Source organism: Nuphar pumila, chromosome 8 (genome assembly GCF_984573655.1).
Source record: "Nuphar pumila chromosome 8, dmNupPumi1.hap1.1, whole genome shotgun sequence".
Lineage (NCBI taxonomy): Eukaryota > Viridiplantae > Streptophyta > Magnoliopsida > Nymphaeales > Nymphaeaceae > Nuphar > Nuphar pumila.
In genome coordinates, this window is record NC_143256.1 from 127,866,932 (window position 1) to 127,880,684 (window position 13,753).

Here is a 13,753-nt window from a genome sequence, read left to right on the forward strand (position 1 = left end):
AATATTCTGAAATTGTTGTTTGTCGAAAGATGAAATATTCAATTCAGTGTATTTCAAAATATTTTGATGCCCCCACGTTTGAGCACAACAAAAGTTGAACTTAATTCCACATGATATTATTACAAAATTGTAAGTGTTATACTATAGTCTAATCAGTAACTCTCAAGGATAAACACAAGGGTGTTGGGGCATGTGAAAAGAGATGCAGGGATTGCATTCATTGCTTCAAATACACTGTCAAGTGTATCTTGTATAATTATTATTTACTACCATGTTGGGGAAAAATGAAAAAAAACAAAGTCATGATGACGATACTCTCGTAGGACCAAGCATATATAGACTTGGGTAGCAAAACATTGTATACTATTTTATTTTCTTAATGACATCTTAGCTTTTCTTCTTACCCCACCAAAAAAAACTTTTAAGTTGATTGGTTTGGTCCTCTAGTGGGGCCGTCTTCAATAATGCCATTGCGGGGCCCATGTAGACCACCAATTATTCCAAGTAAACCTTTGTCATTATACAAAAATGACAAACTAGCCCCTGATCTTAGCTGTGGTTGGGGAACAGCTCCTTGGTTAGCTTCTTCCCTAAATAGCAGTCAAAAGGGAAATGCCGGGAATCCTGTCCTGCCCTGTATAAAAAGTCAGCAAGGCAACAAGTTCTTGGCACGCAGTAGAAAAAAGAGAGCAGCGGAAGAGGAAGGGATAAAAGAGAGAGAGAGAGAGAGAGAGAGAGAGAGAGAGAGAGAGAGAGAGAGGTTATTTTCTTCTATTTGCTCTCCTTTTTGCTTCTCATCGGTCCCCCAAAATGGCCAAACTATCCCACCTTCACCAAGAAACTTAGGATTTGCCAGATCTGAGCACCTCTAGCGCCATCTACCATGAAGTTCCAGATCGGTCTTGCAGCCTGAAACCCTAAATTTTTTGGGGCAGTTGGTTTTGGTTCGTAGCCCCTAATTCTAGGTGGGTCTCGTCAGAAGGTGCCCCCTGATCTGATCTGGTTTTGGTAAGAGAAATTTCTCGGATTCCGTTTCCTTTTATTGGTGGTTTTTGTTTAAATGTAAGATTCGTCTGGATTTCATATTTGATTGAAAAAAAAACTGTTTTTTTAAGGGGCGCGGGATTATTGAGAGGGGGTGGGGGGTGGTGTTTGGGTACGTTGGTGAAGGTGTGCCCTAATTTTATTGATTTTTTATTGGGAGAATTTTAGGTTTTAGGGATGGAAGAGAACAAGAGTGAGAGCCATTTGACGTCCGCCGCGGCCTTTGTGGAAGGAGGCATACAAGAAGCGTGTGATGATGCTTGCAGCATCTGTTTGGAGCAGTTCTGCGATAGCGATCCTTCAACGGTGGAATTCTTTGATTTTTATTTTCCATTCGCCTTCTTACGGTGGTTACTTGTTTCTGAAATGTTTTGGGGACTTCTTTTTGGATTTTGTCGGTAGATCGTATGTGGTTTTGAGGTTTTGTTGATTTGGCATGTGGGCAGGTGACGAGCTGCAAGCACGAGTTTCATCTGCAGTGCATCCTTGAATGGTGAGTGTTGACCACATCCATGCTGACAAATTCAACTTTGATATGGTTTTCTTCACATGATAATAGTAGTGATGGGAAAGTTTGATAGTTCTATTAAAACTCTGTTTTTTTATGTCTTCAGAGAAGGGGATTGTGATGTTATAGGACACTGTCAATTATTGTATTAACTGAAAAGCGTATTTCAGACAGTGGTTTTTTGTGTTCCATGGTTGAATATGTCTGCTTGGCCCTTTGAGCTGGTTAGTTGGTGCTGGAAGGCAACAGATAAGGCCCCCCAAGATTCTGGGATATTGGTTATAGAAATTCACCACCCAGCATCTCATCCATCTTCATTTTAATTGGTTGCTAGATGCATGCTGTTACGATTTAATTTTGATCATACAAAATCTCCTTTACGATAATTAAATTACGTGTTTTCAAGTTTCATTATTTAGGTTGTGTTTTTAATCGTTCTTTCTTTTATACTGCATTCCTCATGGTTGGTGTTTTGCGACTTTTCTTAGTTTGTGTTCATTCTTGCATGATAGGTGCCAGCGAAGCTCTCAGTGCCCCATGTGTTGGCAACCGATCAGTCTTAAGGATCCAGCAAGGTTTATTTAATAAATTCCCTTATTTTGGTGTTTGTTTGCTTCTACTTGGTGATTGTGGAATTTGTGTCCCTCTTCTGCTTCAAAGAAAAGAAAGGAATCTTAACGATGTGATCCACTAAAGATGATTGTATTCTTTCAGCCAAGAGTTACTTGAGGGAGTCGAGCGTGAGAGGAACTTGAGAAACACCACAATATTCCATCATCCAACCCTTGGCCATTTCGAATTACAGCATGTATGTTGTTTTCATACTTTGACTTGTTATATTTGTAATTCTCTACTGATAAACTACTGGATCTATACCTATTGATGTGTTTTTTGTGTGTGAACTTTGTGGGAATGCAGCTGCCTGTAGGTGCAAATGATTCCGAACTTGAAGAGCGTATCATCCAACATCTTGCTGCAGCTGCTGCCATGGGCAGGGCACATCACTTTACCAGAAGAGAAGGCCACTGGAGTAGGACTGGATCTCATGGCCGACCACAGTTTTTGGTCTTCTCAACGCACCCAAATGCACCGGCAATTGGTCCCATGTCTACAGTTCAAAGAGCTGGTGCAAGTGAATCCTCACCAACTGTAGCTGTGTTGACTCCAGCAGCTCCCCTTTCTTCTGTTGAAGAAGAACCTCCACAGAGTGGCATTTCACAACCACCCTCTCGCCAAATTGATCAAATACTTAGCTCAGCAGCCGGAATTGCCACTAATACAAGCAACCGACATAGCATTTTTAGTAATAGGTATCACTTTGTAAATTACAGGCCATGCTGGCCCATAGAGAATGATGTCATGAAGATTTGTAAGTCTTCTATCTGTAGATGATATCGTAGGTTTATTTTTTACAGGAGTGGTTCAAGTCAACCCTTGCCTGTGAGTCAAGACCGAGCTGGACCTTCTGATTTCCATTCATTCTCAGAAACACTGAAGTCTCGCTTCAATGTGGTTTCAACACGGTTTGAATTAATCAAACACTCTTTTGCTTATGACAAGTTGGTGTTTGTGATCCTTCATGAAACTTTGCATTGTTTTGATTATTTTGAAGATACAAGGAGTCAATTTCGAAGACTACAAGAGGATGGAGGGAGAGGCTGTTTTCACGAAATACACCTGTACAGGATGCTAGCTCTGAAGTTAGGAGAGATGCAAATGCTGGTATAGCCAATGTTTCTCACATGATGGAGTGCCTGCAAGCTAGCGAAAATGACAGAACTAGTGAGGCCTCTGTGTCAGATAGCACTGAAGGCTGTTCGGTTACTCCCCCAAGTGTCCAGGGAATTGAAGAAGATCATCCTAACACTTCTCCAACAAGTGTAAATCCAGCAGCTTGTACTGCAAGTTCCGGCTCAAATTGAATTGTGTTATATAATGCATGCATGTTTAACATGCTTCTGTGAAGGTTAGTATTGTAGAATCTTTTATTGCAACTCATAATTGCTGTTTTCTATCAGCTTCATGCACTATATGAAGCCATATATGCTTGAGATGCACATATTCATGTTTATGTAATAAAAGTGGTTTTTTTTTTTTCAACTTTCATCCATGTCACGTAGTACACAGTTTCAGTCCATAACTTTCTGTAAGGCATGTTGCTTTACTGCAATTAGCTTGATCAAGAATTTTCTAGTGTCTAGGTTGCTAACCTTGAGCAAACAGGGTTGCCCTTACCATACCACTGACCATGTACTATTGTTGCTTGGATGTTATTTGAACCAGAGTTATCGGAAACGCCTAGGTAACCGGGGAAGCGCGTTTCGGAAGCGCAAAACGTTGCGCTTTCGAACTGGGAAGCACACTTTTTTTTTTTGGGGGGGGAGCGCACTTCCCTTTTATGGGAAGCACGCTTTCCCCTCGCTTCCCCCATTTTTTTTCATTTTTTTGTATTTTTATTTTTATTTTTGTTTTTTTTCTCTCTTTTCGCTTTCCCCTCGCTTCCGGTTCGCTTTCTAGGTTGCTTTCGAGAAGCTTCCTGATTCGCTCTTAAGTCGTTTCACGGAAGCTTTTCGCTTAAAATTTTGAAAGTGCCTCGCATCTCACAGTCACTTCTCGTATCGCTTCCCGCTCACACTCCCTGGACTGACAACCATGATTTGAACCCTAACCAGCTGATAAAACTTCATGCCGCTTGAAAGGGTTGGGATTGTTGAAAACTGCAGTTCAATTTCATTTCATTTTTCTGTTGCAGATCAAAATTTTGCTTAAGAGAATAGGGTACAAATGAATCATGTCCAGTTGACCTCCGATCTAAACTTCACACCTTACTCTCAGCTATTGGTCTTAAAATAAGATCCAAATGTGTAATTAATTCGTATTTGGATTCATCAATTTGGACTTTTTAGTTTCAGATTCAGACCTCAGTTTTCTGTCAGAAATATGTTCGAACCAAAATTTGCTTGTAAAAATACTTGTTTCAGCCTTTTTCCATGGTTCTAAATTGACATGTAGAATTCAACTTTTCTTCATTGGATATTGTATAGATCAATTAGTTAGAATCTGGATTTGGTTTGGATCAACCATGATCTGGCCCACATCCAATCTGTTCGCACCGCCAATAGAGGAAGGACTTTGATTTGTCACATATCTTGATTACGAGTTAATTGTAGTGAGCGTAGTGCCTGGCTGAAAATGATGAAAGACTGTGGGAACAAGGATTCATTTCATCAGATCATCAATGGGACTTGTGTTATGGCTTTCAGGATCTTTGATTGATGAGTTTAGCGACTTCACATATCCGAAAAATAAAAAAAATTCAGTAGTTTGCTGAGAGGATCAGGCTTCTTGCCACTGTTAGGTAGTGCTTTGCCCAAATGGAAAATGGGGAGCTTTGTCTTGGTCTGAAGGCTTCAAGGTGGTTGAATGATGAACTTTGCTGATTGCTCCCAGTCATAAGAGTGTTAAGGTAGCGTAGGGTGGTAGTATGACCTTACATCCTTTCCAGTATTGATACCAAGGTTGTAAATAAGATACATATCATAAATTTTTTGTATTTTAAAAAAATCATGAAAAATCAGAAAAAAAATAGCAGAATTTTAAAAAAATCGTAATACATTAAACAATGATGAATTGCACAAAATACAACCATAAAATCACATGTAAAATGTCATAAATAAGCTTTCTAAAAATAACACATGAAAGAATGAAAAAGTTTTTTAAAAACATACCATCAATCATCATCATCATTATCTTCTTCTCTTCCTTCAACATTCACTTCATTGAGTGAAAATACACTTTTACTTAAACAAACAGCAAAAACTCTTTCTTTTGCACACAGACTTCTAAATCATTTTCAAGAGTTTTAAGGTGCGTGAATACCTTTCTAATGACTTCTACACAAACAAGAAAGTTAGCCTGACTCTGTATCATACAATACATACACCTCGTATGATACATATCAACATTGATTAATACTAAAAATATGTGAGTTGCCTGGATGAGTATGTTAGCTAGCCTTCAAGGTTAGAGGATGATACTAGTTAAGGATTTTAGGTTGCTATGGATATTGAGACGTGACCAGCTTGTGACACAAAGGTGACTTCCACTTGCTAGATTACCTGGGATGTGGTGAATGACTTGTAGGCGGCTTTGATATTTCTGTTAATGATGGGGTAGGTTCAAGGCAACTTTCCTCTTATTTCACCTTTTTATGAAAAGTAGGAAACATGAATTTTCTTTGACATGCAAATAAGTGCCAGAGGGTGGTTTTCCTCTCTGGTAGCATGGCTGAATTTCTTTGACATGCAATTAAGGTTTATTTTGTGTTTGTTTCAGAGGAAATTTTGTTTGTCTTTATCATATTCCAAAAATATGAGTTTTCTCCTCTTCAAAAGATGTCATCGTTGGTCCAGCCAGCCATTGGCATAGGGTATAAGGCTATATATATATATATATATATATATATATATATATATATATATATATATATATATATATAGAGAGAGAGAGAGAGAGAGAGAGAGAGAGAGAGAGAGAGATAGAGAGAGAGAGAGAGAGAGCTCCACGTGTGACCATAACATTGACGATGATTGAACCCTACAGACGTACAATGATCCAATACGACTGTACCGTTGGAATACCGCTATTTGATACACTCGTTCTCAGGTGACATTAGGGATGGCAGTGGACTGGGGGAAAGCGGGCCCCGTCCCGTTTGGACCGGGGATGAAGGGTATGAAACGGGGATGGAGGCGGGGGTGGAGGATAAAATCCATCCTCGCCGCGGAGGCGGGGCGGGGGTGGACGTGCACTTTTCCCCGCCCCGCCTCATCCCCGTTTGGACCGGGGATGAAGGGTATGAAACGGGGATGGAGGCGGGGGTGGAGGATAAAATCCATCCCCGCCGCGGAGGCGGGGCGGGGGTGGAGGATAAAATTTTGAGGCGGGGCGGGGGTGGAAACCTTGTCCCCCGCCCCGCCCCACTGCCATCCCTAGGTGACATTGTAAAATCTCTCTCTCTCTCTCGCTCTCCCTCAGGCAAAAGCAGTTTCCGACAATGTGGAGCGTAACAAAGTAGCAAACGCCTCCCAGATTAAACATCAGATGGGGCATTTGGACGACACTCAAGACCAGGTTCTAAACTTGGTTTGGGGTATTAACTTGGGTACTGTTTGGAACCAGGTTAAAAACATGATTTGGGGCAAACCAAGTTTTCTAACCAAAACCTGGTTTGCTGGCTGTTTTGATTAGGGATGCACAACGAACCAAACTGGCTGGGGCTCAACTCGGTAAAGCTCGGTTCGGGTTGTACAAAGCTTTGAGGCTCGATCAAGCAAACAAGCTGAGCTTGATTGGCTTACCGAGCTCGATATGGCTTGATAAGGCTCGGCTCCCTTTCTTGATCCTCGTGCTCATCCTCTCTCTCTCGAGCCCGTCCCTCTCTCTCTTAACTCTCCCCCATCTCTCTTTCTCTTGGAGCCCTCTCTTGAGCCTCGTGCCTATCCCATCTCTCTCTCGAGCCCTGTCCTGATCCCATCTCTCTCTCAAAGCCCTCTATGATCATCGCCCCATCCCTCTCTCCCATCTCTCTCTCCCATCTCCCGCTCTTATCTCTCTCTCTCTCGGAGCCCTCTATGTAACGCTTCGAATTTTTAAAACAAAACTTGGTCAAAAAATCATAGATTTATTTATTTATTCCTTGCAGCAGAATTTAAAAAAAGTCTTTAGCAACGAAAATAGATGATAGTTAATCATTGGTTTTAGAAGATGTCGGGTAAGTTACAGGCATCTGACGAAGCATTCATTGACCAACAAAGTATTTCATTTATGCAATCCAAAATGAGTAATTTATTACAAATACCACTGCTTGGTAAAACAATATTCTACAAAACTGGTTTTATAAATGAAATGTCCAACACAGTTTGAAAAAACCCTAAAACTCGATGCTGTCATGCTTCGTATATTACATCGCAAGTTCGGTACCTGTATTCCCTATAAAATGAGGTCAGAACCATTGCTGGTCTAGTAGAAAAATATTTCAATTCTAATAAGTATAAAGCTTGAAAACATGAGAAACCTCTTCAGGGCCGTGGTTAGAACATCATAGCTCAAGTCTCCATGACTTAGCGTATAAACATGAAAAGCCTCTTCAGGGCCGCGGTTAAAATATCGTAACTCAAGTCTCTACGACTTAGCGTAACAATATCCCATGAATCGAAGCAAGAGCTCCTAGAATTTAGTTTAGTCATGCATATACAATTTGGGTATTTTGCCCAATCAGTCTAACAGTGTACGAATATCAATACCTTGCACAAGGTGATGCATGAGTAACACTAACACACATTCATTCATCGTTGTACCTATAACCGATGCATTATTTCGATAATTACTCGTTCACTCCCTCGTAAGTGAGAGAACTTAACTTCGGCATCAAAAGAAGCCATCTGGGAGGTTTATTATGCTATATATTTTGTATACCCAAGAGGCTTGAGTGACCTTGTCTATAATGGGGCGACAGTTTTCATGCCGAGAGACTTGCACCAGGCCGGTTTGGATGCACCTTTCTACTGCAGTAGCAGGGTTCAATCTCTAAACCTTAAGGATAACCTGACCTCCTAACCTCCGAGTGACGAGAGGTCACATGAACTCTTTAGTCCATAACATCATATAGGTCACTCGAGGTGGTACTATCACCGTCATGCTACAGTGATGGTGAGTGCAAGTCCTAAAGGGGTTCAACATCATAACCTTTCTTATTAGAATGTCGAGTGTCAGATAGGCAAATGCAATGCATTTTGCATCAAGAGAATATATACCCCAAACCCCACTCAGTTTTTTGAAGCACGGGCCGATTTTCGTGTGGTCGTTATTTTCATTCATATGCATGCAAGACTTTGCTCTTGACATCTACGACCTTCACGAGTACTTCACCCCTTGTGGGTGGACAACCAACTCTGGCACAATGGTCCTTACGGGTGTTGTCATAGTATAATGTTTCATATGGGCATGCATACACAATAATTGCTTTGGATCGAATGCTTGGCCTATGTAATCGCATCGAGCACTGACCTAACAAGGTGCAATGACTACTCTGGCGCATCTGCCCTTACGAATACGATGCTCTTGAAGGCAAAAGTGAAACGAGCCATCCAGGCAGGGTTTCGACAATGGGGGCATCATTGTGCCATTCATACTAGTTTAGGTAGGTAATTTGTCAAAATTTTCGGCAGCACCTCCTCTCTTTGATGGAGAAAGAGCGACGTTCCTTTTTTCTATAGAGGGTATCTTGTCAGAAATGTTGGCAACACCTCATCTATTTGACGGAGGAAGCGCTACGTTCATTCTGGGATAGATGTATACCATTGTGTGTACTTTGTATTTTTCATGGTTTATTGAAAACCCTGGCCTTATTTAGATAATTGGTTGGTGACTTAGATGTTTACGTAAAAGCGATTTTGCACAAATTGTGAAACCTTTCTAATAGGAGTGTCTTCGCCAAACAACATCTTGAACGAGGGAGAGTGTTTGGAATTGCTTTGGCGATGGGGAGCAGTAACCTTTTGTACGCTTATTATGTGCAATTATATTTAGTAAAAGTGAGAGCCTATGCATAACAGTACGATGATAATATAAAATGCTTAAGCAAGGCTCGGTTGGTGAAACCATACAGCGTGCTAAGTAAATTACAAAAAGCAAGAGCCTTGACACCGTTTGGTGCAATAACAATATAAAATATATAAGCAAAGTACATATATATTACATAAAGTAAAAGTCTTGACACCGTTCGGCATGAGGACAAGACAAAATGCATAAGCAAAGTACATATATATTATAGAAAGTATGAGCCATGACACCATACAATGCGATGACAAGACAAAATGCATAAACAAAGTATATATATTTTTACGTATATATAGTAAATAGTGAATTAGTCACAAGGATACAAGCGTGGACACCAAAACAAGCTTGTGATGCCCTAGAGGGCGTAATCTAAGGACTAAGACTCTATGACACTTAGTTCATCATAGATATTGAGCGATAGTCGTAAGGCTATGCGCCTGGACACCGAAGCAAGCTTGTGGTGCTCTAAATGATGTGAAGCAAGGACTAGGACCAGATATTATTTTGGAAAGGTGTACGAGAAGAAGAATCTCACCGAACACGATACTTATTTCATAAAATAACTTGAAAGAGAGGGATCAACATTCAACCTACCAAGAATCGGTAGTGGTGGCTCAACATAGCATTTGAGACACTCCTAGGTTGTGGCCAACACGTCCTTTATGTATGGTACGGTTACAACCAAAACCAAAAGTGTCTCTTGTATAATTCGACGGTGCGGCAAAACAAAGAGGTTTATACCAAAACCGGATTTGAACTAGTTTTGGTCCAACTAAGTTTGAACCTATCTCAAGTGGGCTAGACTAGGTCAGATGGGTTGGACCTAATCAAGAAAATAGTAAAAGATGTCAAGCAGTCAGGGCTAAGGGGTCTTATCTCAACTAGGTTCAGTCTAGGTTAGGTGGGTCCAAGCTCACCTAAAGTAGGCACAATATAGGTCAAGTGGTCTTGACCTAGACTAAGACCAAAATAAAAGAAGAAGGAGAAATACTAACTTGGTAGATCAAGTTGACTTGACCCAACTGGGCTCAGCCTAGGCTAGGCAAATCCAAGCTCACTGCAAGTGAACTTGGTCTAGGCTAGAACCGAGAGAAGAAAGAGGGGAGAGAGAGGCTAGAGAGAAAAGATGAGAGAGAGGGGGGGGGACAACTTTTCTAACAGGGGTCTCCTGCTATTTATAGAAAAAAGTGGATATTTGATCTACATGGGGTCTAGTTTTGATCCAGGTGGCCCACCTGATCCAAGGTCCAAACTTAATGGCAAAGTAACTAAATGACATTTATGTCTCTATGGGGCTCACTTAATAATTCCATAAGACATTTATGTGGGGCTCATAATATCTTTTTAGTGAGATATTTTTATGGGGTTTGCCAGATATTTTTGTGAGGCTCGCGTATTTTGGGGGTTTCATCGATATTTTTTGTGAAAAAAATATGAGTACACCATTTTTTTCATCTCGACTTGACTTCTACAAAAACAAAGGAGTTTATGTCATTACAGATGCCAGAGGCTTCACATAGTTTTCAATCTTATTAAAGCATGGTTGTTAGATCAGATGAGATCAAGCGCTATTGTTGTAACACCCCAAAATCTAAACCTAGAAATTTACCAAAAATTTGATTTTTTTTTCTTTTAAACTTTAATGAACAAAAAATGATATCTTTCATGCGAGAGTTTAAACGACTTTTAGAGTGGTTTACAGGTATGAATCCTCAATATAAGATCCGAGCACAAAAACCAAAAACCAAAAACCATTTATATTACTTACAAAATTCCTTTCACAAAATATCAGATAAAAAGTTTAACAAGTACTTAGGATCAAAATACACAAAATTTTAAGTCTAGCTCTGGATCCTCAAGAAGTGCTAGTCCCTGACACTGTCACTGCATCTTGCCATCTACTATTCACCACTTCAGTTACATACAAATTTATGAGAATTATAACATTAAAACTATCATGATAACATGCAGTTATTCAAAAACAGTAAAACATATTATAAAATTTATGCAACATAAGAATATTCAGAAACAACATTTAAATCATACACATAATTATTTTGAACTAATAAGGTATGTCTTCAGTACGATCATAGAGTAAAGAGGACTTTGTTTAACTTATTACCATTCACCTTGAGCATGTGGGGGACGACTGACATAATAATCAAAATCACTTGGGGGTATAATATTCAAGACTGACTGAGGCTGACTCAAAGAGGGTGGTTAGTGATCGGGAGATAAAACCCCACTAAGGTATGAATGTAAAGTATATAATGCAACCAAGAATAATTGCAGTAGTTGCGGATCTATTACCTAGAACACATGAATAGTCACAGTATTCTAACCTATTGAGACCAATGGGATGCCATATATACTCTCAAAAAGTTACAACAAAATGTCAATCAAGGTTATACTCCTTACCATCCCTAAGGCAAAGTCAAACGCTAAATGGGTTACCAGGTTTTGTTAAATTAAGTCTTATCCATTCATATATTGATGTCTATCATACCTAGGCACCCGAGAGCTCATAACCCAAGTACCTCTCTAGGTTGCGAACAAGTCCTAGACTTTTATAACTCATTCATTATGCTCGGGTGTTTAAACCGAATGAGCATCTTGCCTGTAAAGGCGATTCCAATATCAATTGTATGTGTGTGTGTTTTTTTATTCTATAAATGAGAGTGCCTTGCCCTACAACTGGGTTCACAAGAACCCCTTGCTCCTCAGGATTGATACCCATACATGCATGTTCGTGCACGCCTTACGGTAACAAAACACATATCTCAATAATTCATGACAGTTTTCTTAAATCATAAGCTCCGACACAAGTCATAGACATTTCATGTATGTAAAACCTAAATACATTTCTAAAGTTAAGTTTCTTGAATTATCATGCATGCAAATCAGTTTAAGTAACTTTATTAAAAAGTGTGCATGCCAACCATTTTTCGAGAAAACATTATTAACAAACATGCATGCAAACTATTTTACATAAAAATATTATGGTTAAGCATGCATGCATAAATTATATATGTAAAATTTTATTGAAAGTATGCATGCAAACTATTTTATTTAAGATTTATGAAAAAGCGTACATACGAGCTTTATTTTATATACTTCAATAAATTTATAGTTTTAACATGATAATTGTATAAGAATATGTATATATATATTTTTGACATGAAATACATAAATATTTTAATATTAAAATCTTATATAGAGAGGTAAAAATTCTCTACCTCAAAATTAGTCACAAGATCCCAAAACTAGCAAAAGGGATTTTCCTTTAAAAATAGGCAATGTGGATTGCATTCATTGACTGTAGCCGAGTTCTGCCTCCCGGTTCAGTTAATTTTTTTTTTTTTAAAAGCCCAAGCCCAACCCTGATTCCATATGAAATAGATTTTTATCCATTTTTGTAGCCCAGTCCAAGCCCAGCCCAGTCCTAGCCCGGCCCTGACTGCAGCAAATAGTTTGATTTGTCCATATGAAATAGATTTTTATTAATAATTGTAGCCATTTTTTATTTTATCTCAAAAAAAAAAAATTCGGGGGCGCTGCCCCCCGAACCCCAGATTATCACACCAAATTATTATTTTTTTTTGCTACACCACTGTTTGCCCCCCTTCACATGAATCCTAGCTACGCCACTGGCTACTGTGATCCTGTGGCCTACTTCGCATCGATTTATCAGAGTATTGGTAGATCCACCGATCTTGATCCTCGGTGTCTCAACTCCCCAGAAGACGTAGAACTTACACCAAGATCAAGGAGTCTCTCGGGCGTCGGTGAAGTCAGGTCGACAACAGGGCAGCATAATCACGACAGTCGCTGCTGTTATAAAGTGCAGAACCACTGATCAAATGGGCATTTTTAAGGCTTGCTGCCGGAGATCTGACCAAGGTTCGAGAGGGAACCCCACATGTCCAGGATCACGTCGACCCTCTCCTAGTTGCCGGATGTTACCGGAGGGTGACAGAATCTGATCGACAACAGGGCAGCAGAATCATGACAATCACTGCTGTCATACAATGCAATAACCCAGCTGAACCACTGATCAAATGGGCGTTTTTACGCCTTGCTGCCAGAGATCTGACCAAGATTCGGGAGGTAACCCCAGGTGTCCTGAAATTACTCATGTCCAGGAAGACGTCGGCCCTTTTTTGTCACCGGATATTACAGTACGACTACGGAATATGGACCCAAAGTCTGCCGGAAAAATTGAGATTTTAATATTGCAGATTCTGCACGATCTTCCGAACGAGATTCAAACACCATTCCTCCACCGAATTGAGCCTGTAAATAGTCAATTTCGGATTTTTCGAAATGAGAAACCCAAATATAAACTTATTTTCAATCATCAGGCGACATCCTGACCGAAATTTATGCCAGAATCAGCTCGCTGAAAAGAGATAAAAGATGAAAATATGAAGATGGTGATAGTGATCTTCCGGCCACCCGGCTGCAGCAAGGAAGAAAGAAGAAAAGGAAGGAGTCAGCCACTCAGATAAACCAAGGTGCTGGGAGGCGGAGCCTCCTGTGTCCTTCCAAACTGAGAGAGAGACCATCTGAAAAAAAAGAGAG

At 39.9% G+C, this 13,753-nt stretch overlaps 1 protein-coding gene across 2 annotated transcripts; it reads left to right on the forward strand.

The window, feature by feature from the left end:
- Nucleotides 1–667: 667 nt before the first annotated feature.
- On the forward strand, nucleotides 668–3,652 carry LOC149830732 (E3 ubiquitin-protein ligase RHF2A-like). Of its 2 annotated transcripts, none has more exons than XM_090016750.1 (8): nucleotides 668–1,008; nucleotides 1,213–1,350; nucleotides 1,491–1,537; nucleotides 2,065–2,127; nucleotides 2,267–2,360; nucleotides 2,471–2,862; nucleotides 2,968–3,075; nucleotides 3,165–3,652. In XM_090016750.1, the coding sequence occupies exons 2-8, from the start codon at nucleotides 1,222–1,224 to the stop codon at nucleotides 3,472–3,474; spliced, it is 1,143 nt and encodes a 380-aa protein (XP_089872876.1). In that variant the 5' UTR covers nucleotides 668–1,008; nucleotides 1,213–1,221; the 3' UTR covers nucleotides 3,475–3,652. The 2 variants fall into 2 exon arrangements, with proteins under 2 accessions (XP_089872876.1, XP_089872877.1); XM_090016751.1 differs by having other exon boundaries at nucleotides 726–1,008; nucleotides 1,220–1,350.
- Nucleotides 3,653–13,753: the final 10,101 nt, after the last annotated feature.